Source organism: Chiloscyllium punctatum, chromosome 33, assembly GCF_047496795.1.
Source record: "Chiloscyllium punctatum isolate Juve2018m chromosome 33, sChiPun1.3, whole genome shotgun sequence".
Lineage (NCBI taxonomy): Eukaryota > Metazoa > Chordata > Chondrichthyes > Orectolobiformes > Hemiscylliidae > Chiloscyllium > Chiloscyllium punctatum.
Genome location: NC_092771.1, coordinates 10468085 through 10486380, shown reverse-complemented (window position 1 = coordinate 10486380; position 18296 = coordinate 10468085). Strand labels below are relative to the sequence as shown.

General features: G+C 40.7%; 1 protein-coding gene across 4 annotated transcripts in view; it reads right to left on the bottom strand.

The window, feature by feature from the left end:
- The window catches only part of scaper (S-phase cyclin A-associated protein in the ER), a 321703-nt gene that overhangs the window by 265107 nt on the left and 38300 nt on the right, over positions 1 to 18296 (bottom strand). For all 4 annotated transcript variants that reach the window (XM_072552951.1, XM_072552952.1, XM_072552954.1 and 1 more), the window contains one exon: positions 10648 to 10845. In XM_072552951.1, the coding sequence (XP_072409052.1) occupies positions 10648 to 10845 (198 nt within the window). The remainder of the gene's footprint in view (positions 1 to 10647; positions 10846 to 18296) is intronic.

Sequence of the window (18296 nt, the reverse complement as noted above, 5' to 3'; positions counted from 1 at the left end):
TCCATGCCCCTCATAATTTTGTAAACCTCTATAAGGTCACCCTTCAGCCTCCGACGTTCCAGGGAAAACAGCCCCAGCCTGTTCAGCCTCTCGCTGTAGCTCAGATCCTCCAACCCTGGCAACATCCTTGTATATCTTTTCTGAACCCTTTCAAGTTTCAAACATCCTTCCGACAGGAAGGAGACCAGAATTGCACGCAATATTCCAACAGTGGCCTAACCAATGTCCTGTACAGCTGCAACATGACCTCCCAACTCCTGTACTCAATACTCTGACCAATAAAGGAAAGCATACCAAACGCCTTCTTCACTATCCTATCTACCTACGACTCCACTTTCAAGGAGCTATGAACCTGCACTCCAAGATCTCTTTGTTCAGCAACACTCCCTAGGACCTTACCATTAAGTGTATACGTCCTGCTAAGATTTGCTTTCCCAAAATGCAGCACCTTGCAGTTATCTGAATTAAACTCCATCTGCCACTTCTTAGCCCGTTGGCCCATCTGGTCAAGATCCTGTTGTAGTCTGAGCTGACCCTCTTCGCTGTCCACTACACCTCCAATTTTGGTGTCATCTGCAAACTTACTAACTGTACCTCCTATGCTCGCATCCAAATCATTTATGTAAATGACAAAAAGTAGAGGGCCCAGCACCGATCCTTGTTGCACTCCACTGGTCACAGGCCTCCAGTCTGAAAAACAACCCTCCATCACCACCCTCTGTCTTCTACCTTTGAGCCAGTTCTGTATCCAAATGGCTAGTTCTTCCTGTATTCCATGAGATCTAACCTTGCTAATCAGTCTCCTATGGGGAACCTTGTCGAACACCTTACTGAAGTCCATATAGATCATATCTACTGCTCTGCCCTCAACAATCATCTTTATTACTGGATTAGTGGTGCTGGAAGAGCACAGCAGTTCAGGCAGCATCCAACGAGCAGCGAAATCAACGTTTCGGGCAAAAGCCCTTCATCAGGAATAAAGGCAGTGAGCCTGAAGCATGGAGAGATAAGCTAGAGGAGGGTGGGGGTGGGGAGAGAGTAGCATAGAGTACAATGGGTGAGTGGAGGAGGAGATGAAGGTGATAGGTCAAGGAGGAGAGGGTGGAGTGGATAGGTGGAAAAGAAGATAGGCAGGTCGGACAAGTCAAGGAGGCAGTAACTGAGCTGGAAGTTTGAAACTAGGATGAGGTGGGGGAAGGGGAAATGAGGAAGCTGTTGAAGTCCACATTGATGCCCTGGGGTTGAAGTGGATCAATGTGGACTTCAACAGCTTCCTCATTTCCCCTTCCCCCACCTCATCCTAGTTTCAAACTTCCAGCTCAGTTACTGCCTCCTTGACTTGTCCGACCTGCCTATCTTCTTTTCCACCTATCCACTCCACCCTCTCCTCCTTGACCTATCACCTTCATCTCCTCCCCCCCTCACCCATTGTACTCTATGCTACTCTCTCCCCACCCCTACCCTCCTCTAGCTTATCTCTCCATGCTTCAGGCTCACTGCCTTTATTCCTGATGAAGGGCTTTTGCCCGAAACGTTGATTTCGCTGCTCGTTGGATGCTGCCTGAACTGCTGTGCTCTTCCAGCACCACTAATCCAGTATTTGATTTTCAGCATCTGCAGTCATTGTTTTTACCTTGATCATCTTTATTACTTCATCAAAAAACTCAACCAAGTTTGTGAGACATGATTTCCCACGCTCAAAGCCATGTTGACTATCCCGAATCAGTCCTTGCCTTTCCAAATACATGTACTTCCTGTCCCTCAGGATTCCCTCCAAAAACTTGCCCACCAACGAGGTCAGGCTCACTGGTCTATAGTTCCCTGGCTTGTCCTTACCACCTTTCTTAAACAATAGCTACAGCAAATGATAAAATAACAACACTTATAATACGCATCATTCCTTATCGCTCAATATATAGATGCAATAGCCAAGAGTAGGAAGGAAACTGTTAGCAACTTAAAAGGCCTGTTTAACATCGCATGGAATTGCTACCACACAGTGTGTTTCAGCAAAACCTAGCTACATGAAAGAAACTGTTCTATCTCCCTATAAGCTACTATTGTTATTTATTATCAGACCCATTAGCCAGACGTATCAAGCTACTTGCAGTTTAAATACATGAATTTTGAGCTATTGACTGCTGTTGCATATCCTAAGGCACTGTCTCTAGCTAGGAATGATAAAGCAGAAAAAAAAGCTGATCTTCTTATATGGCTAACAGTCCATAAGCTAACCACAATTTTCGCATCCACACTTGCAACTAAAACCAGGTAGTAGACCCCCTGTCAACTAAGCACATTACCTTACACAGATTGTCAGAATTACAATGCAATCAATTATTGTAGAAGGATGTAAAAGGATTATTGTCACCACTCAGATTATTTTCAAATCCTTGAAGTAGTTTTATATTCTATAACAAAATATCATATCCCCGTTGAGCTTAAATGATGTCCATTAATGATTCAAATTGTCGTTTCACAGCATTTGTGCCATGGAAAATTTTATTGGTTGAATCAGACTCTGATTGGCCAAGCTGTGAATGCTCCATCAATAGGGGGTTGGAAAACATGTCCTTCATCAGACATGTGTATTCCACTAGATATCAACACAGAATTGAGTGAAAGAGCTCCTGTTACAACTCACTACAAATCTGTAATGCGGGCTTTGGACTCTCCATCTTCTGTCACAGAGACAAGCTAATCAAATGGCACGTTCCATTCTAGAGAGTTGATGCCATTTAATATTGGACTTCTGTAACAGTCAATAAGACTGAAACAACATATTTCTCCACTTGCAACATAGCGAAAGTGAAATTAAAGTCTATACGTAGGATAGGAGAACCTTTTTCTATAGTAATAACCAACATATTACTCATGCATGCTCAAACATGACAACTGTATTTCAGTTAATACTTCCTGCTTTGGATTTAATAATTCATTCCAGTTAGTCAATAATAATACTGACAGTACAGGGTGTCGTCAGAGATTTAGGGTTGCATTTCTGAAAATCTTAATTTTAAGTGAAAATCATAATTTTAACTTTAAATAAAGCATAGTTTTCCATACTAAAACCAAAAGTTTGGCTCCTAAGAAAATTTTTATTCAAAAAAAAGTCAATGGGAAAGTTTCATGTATAGTGCCGTGCATTCCTTGAAAAAATATTTGCAAACAAAACAAGGAAAGCTTCAGAGAAGAAACCAGACATCTTGCTTGCAAAGAAGTCTTTCAAGAGGTTTGCCATACAATGCAGGTTCCTCAACTATTGTACCTGTATGGGTATAGTACAGTACAGAAGAAAATGAGGACTGCAAATGCTGGAAATCAGAGTCAAAAAGTGTGGTGCTGGAAAAGCACAGCCGGTCAGGCAGCATCCGAGGAGCAGGAGAGTCGACATTGCAAGCATAAGCTCTTCATCCTGATTCAACTCCCCTGCTCCTCGGATGCTGCATGACCAGCTATGTTTTTCCAGCATCACACTTTTGACTCCAAAGTGCAGTACAGATTAGTTTTTAAAAACTAATTCCACAATCATTCCTTTACTAGTAATGATACAAACAGCAGAGAAATTCAAAACAAAGATTAAAAAACAAAATTTACATCAGTACTTGAGCAGCGAATTGTTAAAGATAACAATGATCATTGACTGTACGGGCAGTCACATTGGCGCCAACCAATCATGTGATGACACAACTCGTATGACACTAGTGTCACAGCAACATGAAATGCACAACTATGCCAGATACAACCAGAAAATAAGGGAGCGAGCATCCTGTTTACATGCCCACATGTCAGTTCTTGGCATACTGCAGCGTTCCAGTGAATCTCAATGCAAACTGGAGAAACAACATCTCATCTTCAGACTAGGCACTTTCTAGCCTTCTGTCATTAATATTGAATTCAACATCTTTAAATTGTGAACCATTTCTTTCCTTACTTTTAGCTTGTTATCATATCCTCCCCTTCCCCCATCGCACTTACTCTCCTTTTGAGTCAGGCAGGAGACACACCATTGTTTGGCTATTATCACATTCCCATCACTTTATCGGAACTATCAAAATCTTTTCTCCACCTTCTACTCCCATCCCACCTCCCACACACAACTATAACATAAATGCTGCCCCTCCACACTTCACTTCAGCTCTGAAGAAGAGTCATCTAGGCTTGAATATTAGCTTGTCCTTTCTCCATGGATGTTGTCTGACCCACTGTAATCACCAGCATTTGTTGTTTTCAACAGAAAAACAGAAATTGCTGGAAAGGCTCAGCAGGTCTTGTAGCATCAGTGGAAAGGAGTCAGAGTTAACTTTTCAGGTTCCTTCAGAACTGATCGTAGCTAGGAAAAAGTTGGCTTTTATGTAGAAGAAAAGGTGGGGGGAGGGGAAGAGAGGTAAATGATAGGCAAAGATCGCCCAGAGACAAGCTCAAAGAGAGAGAATTGGACTGACAAAGGAGTGGATAACAATCAGCTTGGAAGAATAAACAGCTATTAATGGACAATGCAGTAGCTAATGATAGGTGTCGTGTAATGGCAGACCATGTGATAACAAGGCCTGGTGTGTGGGAGTTGGGTATGGAAATGGGAGAAAGTGCCTCAAACCCTTAAATTGTTGAATTCGGTATTGAGTCCAGAAGTCTGTAGAATTCCCAAACAGAAAATGAGGTATTGTTCTTTCAGTTTGTGCTGAGCTTCACTGGAGCACTGCAGCAAACCTGAGACAGAGATATTAGCCAGGGAACACGATGGTGTGCTGAAGTGGCAGGCAACTGGAAGTTCGGGGTCCTTTTTGTAGACAGGAAGTAAGGGATGTTAAAACAGGGAATGGCAATTTAAATGAGGGTGGGGCACATGAAAGAAAACATTAAAGCAGAAGAAAACTTTGAAAGGGGAGACAGCAAACAAGGACTCCAATATAATGTGATGAGCAAAACAGCAGATTTTACATTTCTTCCCTTCAGAAAGGTGATTCCAATATTAATAATAAATTTAATAAACAACGCCATTTCCAGCTATCCACTCATGTTTGTGAGTGATCAGCATTGAAAAGAAAAAGAACATAACCATCTAGCCTGTTATCACAATGTTCCAAAGAGCTTTAGGCACCAATTAATTACTTTTGAAAAAGTCTGAGTCTTTAAGTAAACATACTCGCGAATTTCCACACAGTAATATCGCATTAACAGAAATGAATGACTGGTTCAATTGCATTTTAAAATTAAAAACCAAAAGAACTGTGGATGTTGGAAACCAGAGACAAAAACAGAAATTGCTAGAAAAGCTCAGCAGGTCTGATCGCATCTGTGGGGCCTAGCTACCATCATCCCTGAACCAGAACGTTAACTCTGAATACTCTCCACAGATCCTACCAATGACCTGCTCAACTTTTCCAGCAATTTCTGTTTTTGTTTCTGATTTCTAGCATCAGCAGTTCTTTCCATTCTTGTTTAGTATTTAATTCACTGCCACATATCTTCCAGGTATGCCCACCTTGAGGAAGTTCTGCTCCTCTCTCTGGAAGGATCTCCATTCCAATCTTTTCTCTTGTCCACTTTCATTAATTTCACTGTCACTCCTGGTGTTTGACAAGGTATTTGCTAAAACTTGGTTCCACACCACATCACATTCCTCAGTGACTGCCTCCGGCTCAGACTCTCACCACGAGGATCCCAACTCAAGAATCATTCTTCATGTTTTGAATCCACCCAGGACCATAGGTATCTCAGTGATGTTCAACTGCCACTTCAATGCACCATCGTGTTCTCTGGCCAACATTTATGTCTCAGGCTTGCTGCAGTGCTCCAGCAGAGAAGTACACCTCATTTTCTGCTTGGGAACTCTTCAACCTTCTGACTCAATATGGAGTTCAACAATTTTCGGGCTCAAGGCACCCTCTCCCATGCCCTTAAACCAACCCCTACACACTAGGCCTTGTTAACATATGGTCTGGTATTATACACAACTCATTGTTAGCCACTAACAGTCCCCATTAGTAGCTATTCATTCTCCTAGGCTAATAATTTGTCTGTCCAACTGTTTTCTCTCTTTGGGCTCTAACTCCACCTATTGTTTACTCCTTATCCCCACCCCAACCCTATCTTCTGCATTAGAAAAACAACTTTTTCCTGGCTGTGATCAGTTCTGAGGAAAGGTCACTGAGCCTGAAACGTTAATTCTGATTTATCTCCAGAGGTGCCACCAGACCTGCTAAACTTTTCCAGCAATGGTTGTAAGGGCTACTCATTCTAGACTATGCAGATTCTAGACAGACAATTATGTAGAGACTAGAACGAACAGCCCCTCCCCACAATCAACCCAAGCTTTGTGTCTGCTCTGTGGATGACAGCTTTGTCATCATGAAACATAACAAATTAGAATAAATCCACAATATCATTAACAACATCCTTACTGGCATAAATTTCACCAAAGAGGAACAGAACAACTCCAGACTTCCCTTCCTAGATGCCACAGTGGAACAAACAGTCAACTGCAGACCAGCATCTATAGGAAAGCAACACCCACAGTCCAGATACTCAACTACAGGAGCAATCATCCCAACAGCCACAAACAGAGCTGCATCAGGACATTATTTAAACGGGCCACAACATGCTGCAGCACCCAAGAGCTACGAGAAGAAAACTACCGATACAACAACATTATCAAGAACAACGGGTACCCAATAAGCACAGTCCATTGATTCTTAAACAACAAACCCAAACAAGAAGACATAACATGCCCACAGACTCTAGCCAAACTACTGTACATCAAAGACATCTCGGAGATAACAACCAACTACCCCGACCCCTTGGCATCATGGTAGCTCACAAACCTACCAACACACGGAAATAGCTACTGATGAGCTGAAAGGATCCTGTACCAACAGCCAGCAAAACAAATGTCATATACAAAACACCCTGTAAGGACTGCAACAAACACTAGATCATACAGAAAGGTAGGAAACTAGCCACCAGGACACATGAGCACCAACTAGCTACCAAAAGACATGACCAACTATCACGAGCATCCTTACAGACAGACAAAGAAAGACACCACTTTGACAGGGTCAACACATCCATCCTAGGACACACATGGGAATTCCTCGAGGCCAGGCATTCAAACCTGAACTCCATCAATAAATACATTGATTTGGACCCCAAATGCCAATCTCTGAGAGAAAGAACTGGAAATGATGTCACCCACTAAAACAGATCAAGACACATAAATAGAAAGCTGGACAGAACACCAGTGCTTCAATGGATGCTCACTAATGATGTTACTCTAGCCTGGTGACTAAACGATCGAGAACAAACCTACCAGCTCAGCGAGCAAACTTGCAACCTGAACCTCAACCTGAGCTACATATTTTCCAGCAATTCCAACATTTTTTTTCAATGTCAGTTAAGGAAGGATTATTGACTAGGCACCAGGGAAACTTAAACCAAAAGAGAAAATGCTGGAAAATCTCAGCAGATCTGGCAGCATCTGTAAGGAGAGAAAAGAGCTGACGTTTTAGAGTCTAACTGATCCTTTGTCAAAGCTGACTTGAAATGTCAGCTCTTTTCTCTCCTTACAGATGCTGCCAGACCTGCTGAGATTTTCCAGCATTTTCTCTTTTGGTTTCACATCCTAGCATCTGCAGTAATTTGCTTTTATCCAGTGTTTAACGCACTGCCATCTCTCTTCCAGGAATGCCTACCCTGAAGAAGTACTGCTCTTCTCTCCGACAGGATTTTCATTTGTCTCTCTCCCCCTGTCCACCTTCACTGCTTTCCTGTTCTCTCTCAGTGTTAGACAAGGTATTTACTAAGACTCGCTTCCACAGCCATATTTCCTTCCTCAGTGACCGTCTTCGCCTCCAACTTACTCCACATGGATTTCAACTCCAATTCCACCCTGCATGCTGCCTCCAGGATTACAGGCACTTGCACGATATACAACATTTTTCCAACTGCTGTTCTCGCTGCATCTTAAAAGCCACACTCGGGGCCATGCGCCACCACATGAAAGCACTCGACACCTCTTTCCAGCAGCACCAACTTACTCTCTCTCAAACCTGTCCTGGTCCACAGTTTCATTTCATCCTTCGTATTATTCAAAGTCTTAACTCCAAACTTTTCCTGTTTCTTGCAGACGTTAAGGAACGCAAGCTTCAACTTCTCATCCACACCCCTGCCCACCCTCCACCTTCCAACAGTCCCAATCTCTCGAGCCCCATCTCTTCCAGCTCCAGCTCTTGCCACGTGTTCACCACACCCTCTGACCTTCCCCTCTCGGAGGCTGAGCGTGCTGTTCTCAGCAAAGGACTCAGCTTTATACCCTTACGTCCCCACCTCAATGAACTCCGGGCTCGAAATGATGCTGAGCTCTTCTTCCATCGCTTTCGTCCCTTCATGCTCACTTCTTTGGGCAAGAGTCCTTCCCCTGCTCCACAGATCCTTTCACATCTCTCCAACATTCCACCTCTAATTGGACACCCCTGCCAGGACAATTTCCTGCCCTCAATCTTTTCATTGACAATTGTCGACGGGACATTAGCCGCCTTAATTTCTCTACCTCTCTTACCCATTCCAACCTCTCGCCATCCGAACTTTTTTGCCCTTCGCTCCCTTAAGTCCAACCCCAACTTTGTCATCAAATCTGTTGACAAAGGGGGTGCTGTTGTCATCTGGTGTACTGACCTTTACCTCGCAGAGGCTGAGCGCCAACTCTCAGACTCCTCCTCCTACCTCCCCCTGGAGCATGACCACACCACTGAGCATCAAGCCATTTAAGAGCTTTGACAAAGGGTCAGTTAGACTTGAAACGTCAGCTCTTTTCTCTCCTTACAGATGCTGCCAGACCTGCTGAGATTTTCCAGCATTTTCTCTTTTGGCACCAGGGAAACTTCCCTGGTTATCTTCAAAATGTGACTCGGGCTTTTTGTTGGTACCTTTAGGAGTGAATAGCTGCATTACACTGAAATGTCAGTTTACATTTTATGTTCAAATCCAGAAGCACAGTTTGAACCTTCTAAGGCTAGTGTGCTACCAACTGAGCCAACGTGATATGAATGAGGTATAATAAGTACTGCTTACACTTTAAAATTCAGTTTTCTCAGACTTAAAGCAGTACTTGCCAAACTCTTCCCTACTGTGACTCCATTTCAAGGCTTGCACATTATCATGACCGCTCAATGGGAGCTTGGGGTCTGTGAAACAAAGTTTTAACTGGGATCTTTTCACTATTGTTTTTGGAGCAAGAGTTAGGCGTCAAAGTTAAGCCACATATGCCATTATGCAAAGGACTTAAAAAGGAGCCTTGCAGATGTTAACATGGCAGCCATTGCTGCCTCTGAGTTTTAGGCCCAGAGTCATGCCTCACAACTCATGAGGTCATGACCAACCATTTGGGACGTCCTAACTTAGAGTGCTTTTGTTGATCTGCTGTATAAAAACATAAGCGGGAGTACAAAACTGCTCAGTGAAAGATGTAGCAAGACTTAAATCTGAAAATCTGATTGCCAATTTAAACTAAGGCGAATTAAGAGCAGTGTCTGAAAATCGTTTACATTGAGAACATGGTTATCAAAATGTGGGTAGAAAATGCACAAGGAATTACATGCCACCCATGCACTGGTTTAGAATTAATCTCACTTTATAATCAGACACATCTGCAGGAATGTTGTGATATGTCACTTACTAGGAAGGGTTAAAAGCACAAGTCAGACATTAAGCAGGAAACACAAGAATGTCAGAAGAATGCTAAGCCTCAGTACTGCCATCTACTGTAAAGGAACAATGTGATCAAAATTTCTTCAAACAGCAGCCACTTGTGTTTGGAAACTTAATGCACATAAACTCTCACAACCTAAACAAACTAAGAAATGAGAAAACATTGCATAAAGTCCCAGTCCACATCAAGAATAAAATCATGATCAGTTGCCATTATATGTGAATACTTGCATAACAACTGGAAGAAATAAATGGCACATCTCTGTTGCAGAAAATGTACACCTCATCTCCAGAAAGCTCAGTTCAGCTAATAGATACTTCAGCTCTTTAGCCACAGAACTAAGAACATGGGCAAAGCATTTAAAACGCTATGCTTCTGAATTGCTCATGGAAAAATATGGTTTGTGTGCTGCTGGAACCACAGTAATATCTTCTGTGTCATGCAATTGTTCAGCTTAATGTAGGTTGGATAGTTCTGCTCACACTTTCCGAAAAAGGGTAGATACGAGAAATGCATTTTGTGAAACTATTCTTCACAAGATTAGTTATGCGAGTTGAAATCAAGAATTAGGAATGTTCTATATATCCCATATAAACTGCCATTTTTTAATTCCATGCTTAACTCTTTGATAATATATATTTGTATATTTAAACAGAAGTACTTAATTCTTTCAATCTCCTAAACTATCATAGATCTTTACTTTAAAAATAAGGTACCCATGTGTTTAGGATTTGTTTATACTGTAAACTCCATATGACACATCATTTAGATAAGCTTTCCAATTTTCTAAACAATTGCAGTCACAGGTTTTATATAGTAATCTCACTCTTTTGTAAACTGACATAACTAACTTGATTCCACTGTGGAGCTTTCATCTGAAATTTTGGTCACAATCAAATGTTATCTAACAAGCAGCAGCTATGTAGAAACAAAAACCGTACCTTACATTCCACCACACTCTGGTCTGACTCACACGTGACATAAATTTCATCCACCGCTCGTCTGAGATTATCGAAAAGAAATGCCCAATAGCGAGCCCGTAAGTCAATCTTTCGGGGTTGTCGACCTTTTGTTGGACTCTTCTCCACCACGACCTTCTCCCTAACAGTGCTTAACGAGGATTTTTCTGTTGAAGCAACCTGCAATAGAAATAGAGATGTTAATCCCATAACACACTGCATATGACACAACAGGCGAGCTCACACAGGAATAGTCAACAAATTAATAACCCAAAAATGGAAGTGACTGTAAAATATGAGATTCTTCAAAACCACAAGCTGACTGCCTTGCATTTAACATGAAAATCATAAGTGGAAACTTTTTAGATTAGATTCCCTACAGTATGGCAACTGGCCCTTCGGCCCAATAAGTCCACACCAACCCTCCGAAGAGTAACCCGCCCAGACACATTCGTCTACCCTACATTTACCCCTGACTAATGCACCTATCATGATGGGCAATTTAGCATGGCCAATTCACCTGACCTGAAAATCTTTGGATTGTAGGAGGAAACCGGAGTACCCAGAGGAAACTCACGCAGACACGGGGAGAATGTGCAAACTCCATGCAGACAGTTGCCAGAGTCTGGAATCGAATCCGGGTTACTGGTGCTGAACTACCAGATGTGGCAAATCTTATGGCGTAGTGAAGTAGCATCCCAGCTCTAGGATTGAAGCTACAGGTTAAGGACTTAATGTGTGAAAAAGGCAGTAAAATAGTTGATTGTCAAGCTGGAAGTCCTTCTCATACAACAATAGCAGGCAGTAACTGTGGGAACGTTTCCTGGTCAGCCAGAACCACGTGGTATCTACAGCACAACAGCCTTCCCACTATTAAAGGACACCACTAATTGGTCATTGCCATGACATTGTATCATTCCCAATTCAAGGGACTAAAACACACAAGTGCGAGGGTTTTCCTGCAGACCCAGTGACCTTGACAGCTGTTGATGCTGCCATGTTTTGGCTCTAAAATTTTAGATGTGAATCTTGAGCAGGATCTGTTTCTAAATAATAAGGATGCAATTTATTTACACTGGCTAGCTTGGAAAGAACTTGAGGAATATGTTTGACCTGGGAGTTTCTTCTAACTAAAAGTTTAAAGAATACATAATTTTTTTTATAAAGCATCTTTACATAGATATTTAATTTTGGGTAAAAATTGTGGGCTACTAACAATTTTGCCGAAATTCATGACTGAATCACAAGATTAAATTGTGGTCGCATAGTGCCTAATCAGGAATCACAGCAATATCTGAAAGCATTTTGCATATAATTAAGTATTATGAAATGTAGTCAATATTGTGCAAGAAAATTAGGTAGCCTTTCTGTTCAAACAAACAAAACTAAATCAGGTAATCAATTTTTAGTAATGTCCATTAAGAAAGGAATACAAACCCGGATGCAGGAGGGATTTCCTGATTATAGGATATTAGACTTGAGCAGAGAATCAGAAACTCAATTTCACATCCGACCTATGTAATACACTTCCAAGAATGCATAATTCTCTCTGTATTACACATGCCCTGATGTGCTAGTTGGATTCCCAACTTTTCACTCAGTGGCAAGACTGCAACAGCATCATGTTGCTACTCACAGGTAACGAATGAGCACAATGTAGTATTCACTTCCAAAGATTTAGTGAAACAAATGTTCCTAATTTGAAAGACTTCCATTCAGAAAGACATAATCATACCATGATGGTCAAACAGCCTAATGTCACAAATCACCTCTGCTCAATACAAACAACAGCTGTTTTGATAGAGATACCAGAAAAATATGAATATCAGCAGTATTGCACCCAGAATAATTAACCACCTTCAGGAGGGGAATGGGAAAAGCAAAGATTTAGACTTTAAAAATGTGCAAAGGAACATAAAAGCTCTGCAAATGTTTTAGCTGCAAGAAAATGATAAGAAATAAACATGCTTTAGAATTTGTTTCCATAGTTTCAAATATTTATAGGACTTTGTGAACAACTAAAACTTACAGCTTTATTACACAGCCAGCACTCCTTGTATTTCAAAGCTAGTCTCTGGCAAACATAATAAACTTGTTAGAATGAAACTTGTATCTTTTATCCTCCATGCTTGCTCATGCATTTCAGCAAGTTACTGACATAATATTCTGTGGCTTTCTACATCTGAGGATCATACAGATAAGCATCATTGTAAATATGCATAAAGAAAATTAACTTCAAAGCAGTGCACCAGGGAGTAAAGGGCAGTGGACAAAAAGGTTGGACTGAAATGCTCTAAATCAAATTTATTCAGTCAATCATCAGAAACTAGAGACTTTGATGGCAGAACAGATAACACCGTCCTGAAAAAACATTTACCTGGTTTGAAGGAGGGGGCAGGGTTAAGAAAATCCATATGCTTTAACAGGTATGTAATTAAAGGCGACTACTTGGTGCAAATCTAATGCGGACAGAAACCAATTCTCATTGTCAACGTAACAGTCAATTAAAGTCATACAGCCATAGAGATATACAGCACAGAAGCAGACCTTTCGCTCCAACTTGTCCGTGCTAACCAGATACCCTCAGGAAATCTAGTCCCATTTGCCAGCACTTGGCCCATATCCTTTTAAACCCTTCCTATTCATATACCCATGCAGTTGCCGTTTAAAATGTTATAACTGTAGCAGCCTCTGCCACTTCCTCTGGCTAGGCAAAAGTAAGGACTGCAGATGCTGGAAATCAGAGTCTAGATTAGAGTGGTGCTGGAAAAGCACAAGAGGTCAGGCAGCATCTGATGGGTAGGAAAAATTGACGTTTCGGGCAAAAGCCCTTCAACAAGACTGCTCATTCCATACATGCATCATCCTCTGCATGAAAATGTTGCTCCTTTGGGTCCCTTTTAAATCTTTTCCCTCTCACCTTAAACCTATGCCCTCTAGTTTTGGACTCACCTACCCTGAGGAAAAGACTTTGTCTATTTACCCTATCAATGCTGCTCATGATTTTATAAACCTCTCGAAGGTCACCCCTCAGCCTTCAACCCTATAGCTCAAACCCTTTAACTCTGGCAACATCCTCGTAACTCTTTTCTGAACACTCAAGTTTCACAATGTCCCATGTGTGATTTTGTGTGCGTGTTATTTTGAAACTCACCCCCCTCCAAAGGCAGCAGCACTCTTGCTGTTGGTGTCCAGTCCGGCTGCCCCGGAGGAGTGGACCATGGCCTAGGTAGACGGATTTTGGAGGGCAGACTGGGGCGGAGTTAGAGACAGACAGAGATAGGGGTGGGGGCTCATGCATGGTGTGCTGCTACCTAGTCTCCTGGACGGGGAGCGGACTTTGCAAGTGCTCACTGTGTCAATCCGATTGAACTGATTTTTGGCAGGGTGGGGGGAGCTGGGGGAGAGACTTCAGAGATGCTCCATGTCCCTTACACACAAGTCTGTGTCTGCTCAGAAACAAACCCGGAGAGAGAGAGAGGGAGCAAGGCAGGCACAGGGAGCAAAAAGGAAAATTCAGAAAACTCCAAGCCCCAGAAGAGAGGCATTGAATCAATTAACCAAATAATCAATTATCCGAATGAAATAATGCCCACCTATCTCGTTCAGATAAACGAGGTTTCTCGGTAATGCATTAGTCCTGTCCTGATTCGCATTTCCAAAACACACCTTCTCACATTTATCTAAATTAAACTCTAAATAAAAAGATTTTTTTTGTATTCTACATTGGATTAAGATCCCAGAACAATATAGCAAACAAACACAACAAGTCCGGAAGATGTTAATGTCGGGGCATCATTTTGTTACGACATGGAGTAAATCCTCCTGCTTAATTTAAAATCAGCAACACAGAAAAGATTTATTCTATGCAGTTATCTGTAAAAATTCAAGTGGTCAAGAGCTATTTAAAAGTTAACAACTTTACTTCTTAAAGTATAACAGAATAATTAACTAACAACTCTTTACAAATCCTTCCTCTAACCTGTCTTTTACCTTCCCTTCTATAATACTAGTCCAATAAAAAACCCAATTAAGATTTACAGAAAAATTCAAATCTTAAAACCAGCCAGTGGTCGAATCTTCTCCTTAACTTTGTCAGTAGATTAGTAATCCAGGTCAGTATTGAGGTTTTCTGTGGACAGGTACCTCTCAGGGAGTTCTGACTAGCAGTCTACAGCTGATGGCCTTATGGCAGTTCTCCTCCCAACTGTTCAATTTTCCCTGGTCTTTTATACCCCAAAGCATCGGATTGTGTCATTGGCTTTCAAGATTTAATATACTCAATTCAAACTTGATTGGAATTTGGTATTTTGGGGGGTATAATTTAAACTGATTGGCCTAATTCGAATCTGTTTTGTCGTTTCCAGGAAACTAGCTACCCCAGAAGCTGGAGCACATGTTACATTGTATCTTATTGAAAACACTTGGTACTGTCACTGCTAGCCTTTACTCTCTCAAAAGGTACAGTACACCCACATCTTCATAACAATTTAGATTATTCTTTTCGTGTGTATCCATTATCTTTCAGCACTCTGACATCAAATGGAGATGCTAGTGACAAAGGTGATGATTCAAGCTGGACAGTTTAGTGAATATTTGCGTGCTTGCCTCTAGGAACTGGAAAATTGATTTTTTTTTAAGTGAACAAAGTAGAAGCATTGTGAAATCCTACTGTGCGATACAACATATTTGTTGCTGTAAATTATTTAATTGTCAGGAAATTTGATTGGGTTATGTAGCTTTAACAAAGCTGGCTCAGTGTAATATTTCCCATTACACAAGAGGCTGAGGTTATTGCAGGCATCCTACAGGACTTTCAGTAAGCAAGTCATTGCAGGGTTCCACTGGGCCAGTTGAAGGATACAATTTGTGAAACCCTGAAAATGTAACAAGGACTTTGTCTTGAATATTTGTGGGATTTCAAACAGGCTACTAAAGTTTCAGTTCAACATACAAAGTTGAAAATTTTGCATTCAAATATTCACTCCTTCAGCTTTTCAAATGTATGAAATACTGCCTTGTGCAAATATACCATTATGCACCAATGAAGACCATCTCCATATAGCATATAATTTCTTAATTGTAAATTATTTCTTGTTCATATAATATTTACAGGTAAGACATGAAATTAGATTCCAAACACAAATATTTTTATTGAAACATCACAGAGAAAGAATTTGTATCATACAAAACCATAGAACCATGGTTCAAGCTATTTCAGAATTACTGCCTGTTTAAAGAAACTATGTCTACTTATTTCCTGAATTGTGATAATGTCCAGTCTTCCACATTACACATACATTTCATGAACACTACACAATGTGGACTGCATTGAATTTATCCACATTCAAATCTATCAATTCTTAGGTCCTTAACAGGTCATCAAGGTTCAAATCCGATTAAATATTATATATTCCTCTTACATAGATAAACATGCTGATTTTGTATATCATGCACTTATTGTACAATTGATTCTAGTCAAAAGTTACACAAAAATATCATTGAGGTTAATTTCAATTCTTGCAAAGTTAGCACTTGTCAATTTCAATGTTCTAATGTAGCTCTTATCATGACCTGGTGTTGTGTGATTTTAACCTTATCATGAGGGGTTGCCAAATCAGAAGCACGCAACATCAAGACCCTTAATGTTTCATACTGTAATTCAAACCACTGTCTGCTTGACTTTTTGGTGACACCATTACTACCAATGAAAATTTCCAACCTTAAATTTCAGAGCTATAACTGAAAACTACCTTCATCTATTCAAGGGAAGGCAGCTGCTTACCGGATCACACTAAGAGACTGCCGGACCTCTGAGCGAAGGACGTGAAATAGGGAATTGCCTTAAAAATTGCTTCTCTGGCAAAGTATGACTTGTCTCTGTCAGATCATGAAATCACTATTTTACAATGGTTGAAAATTAGTGCTTAGAATTTGCAAACATATGCTCAAAACTAAAAATCAGTTTTCCAGGAGGAAATCAACCAGAAAATCATTTGAGAGGGTAACTCTATCCAACTGCACAGACTGAGATACCAGTTGGCTAATGGAAAGGTCATCTTCAGTCCCCTGCCACCAGCTAGGCCTGACACCACTCGTTTGTCACAGTTCAATAACTGCCACTCAAGGGAGAGGCAGCGTACCTCAGGGAGAAGAATCTGGCTGTGCAGCTGAATCTTGGTATTTTACCCTCCATTAGCTGCAGGCAAGTAAACCAGATTCAGGACAGTTGCAACAATACTAGGATTCATCTACTGCCAATCTGGAGGTGACTCATTAACCAGGACTGGAAACATAGCAAAGATTCTTTTTGTCATTACCATACAGTTGTTCTCGGTACTCTCTAAACAATCAAAGTTCAGAGAACACAGCAGTATCCCTAAAACTCTGAACAATTTGACACTAAAATAACACATGGGAAACTGGAAACTTCATGTTTAATTGACAAATCTAATACAGTGTCTATAATATGCACCGATCTCAAGCAAAATAGACATTAACCATTTCCTGCAGCGTTGCGTCTGCAGTCTCCAAACTGACATTCTTAGCACCAATCAATAGTCCCAGTAGCCATGTAATACTTCAAGTCTGACCTCACATGTGCCTTATTGATTTTAATGCGATGTACAAAACCCCTGCAATTTGGGAAACAAAACAACGATTTTGTCATTTTCTTTGCTGTTAGAAAAGAAATTCATGGATATTGAGGTCTAAAGGTCAAATTTTGGTGCCCTGCCCTCCCTTTCAAATGTTCAGCTCTACTTCCTTCTTTGAGAACATTCTTTGAGCTGGTTTTACATTGGGCGCTGGATACATCTGCTTGCTACAACAGACTCAATTAATCAGAAGAAAGGTGACACAAAATACTTTGCAGTTCTAAGAACAAGTCTGCTTTTAGTAGGGGAAGTGTAGGTACACATTTAGAAATAAATTTTCTTCCAAAATTGTACTGAATTTCAAGCAAGGAATATGGAATGAGTCACATGACACTGTTTACTAAAATATGTAAAATTAAATCATTCTAGTAAAAAAAAATTCCCGAGTAAAATTTATCATTTTTGAAACATAAATTATTAATGGAGATTGGAATACAACATGCTGCAGGCAAAAATCGATAGGAAGCCAAGTATGCAGCTCAGGTTTACCAAACTATCAAGACAATACATTCATAATGATGTTCTAACAACCAGGCCTGCTATTGAGGCTTATTAGCCCACAGTGCTATCATGATCTTGTGGGAACTCACTTTTACCTGTTAATAATTTGTGGAAACAATATTCAATTTCTTATTATTTGAAGTAATATTTAAAAGTAAGACAAAAGGCAAGAAAGGTGAAACTTATTTCCATAATACATTAAATATTCCATTACCTAGCTGTCATCAAGTAACTTCAATATTTTTCCTCCAATTACTTTCTTCATTTACTGTTGCAAGAAAATTGATTGGCTCAGTAAGTTTTATATATGCCTCACTTCAAAAACCGAAAGAACTATGGATACTGTAAATCAGAAACATAAACAGAAGTTTCTGGAAAAGCTCAGCAGGTCTGGCAGCATCTGTGCAAAGAAGTCAGAGTTAACATTCGAGTTAGGTGATCGTTCCTCAGAAGGCTCACTTCACATCTTGAGAC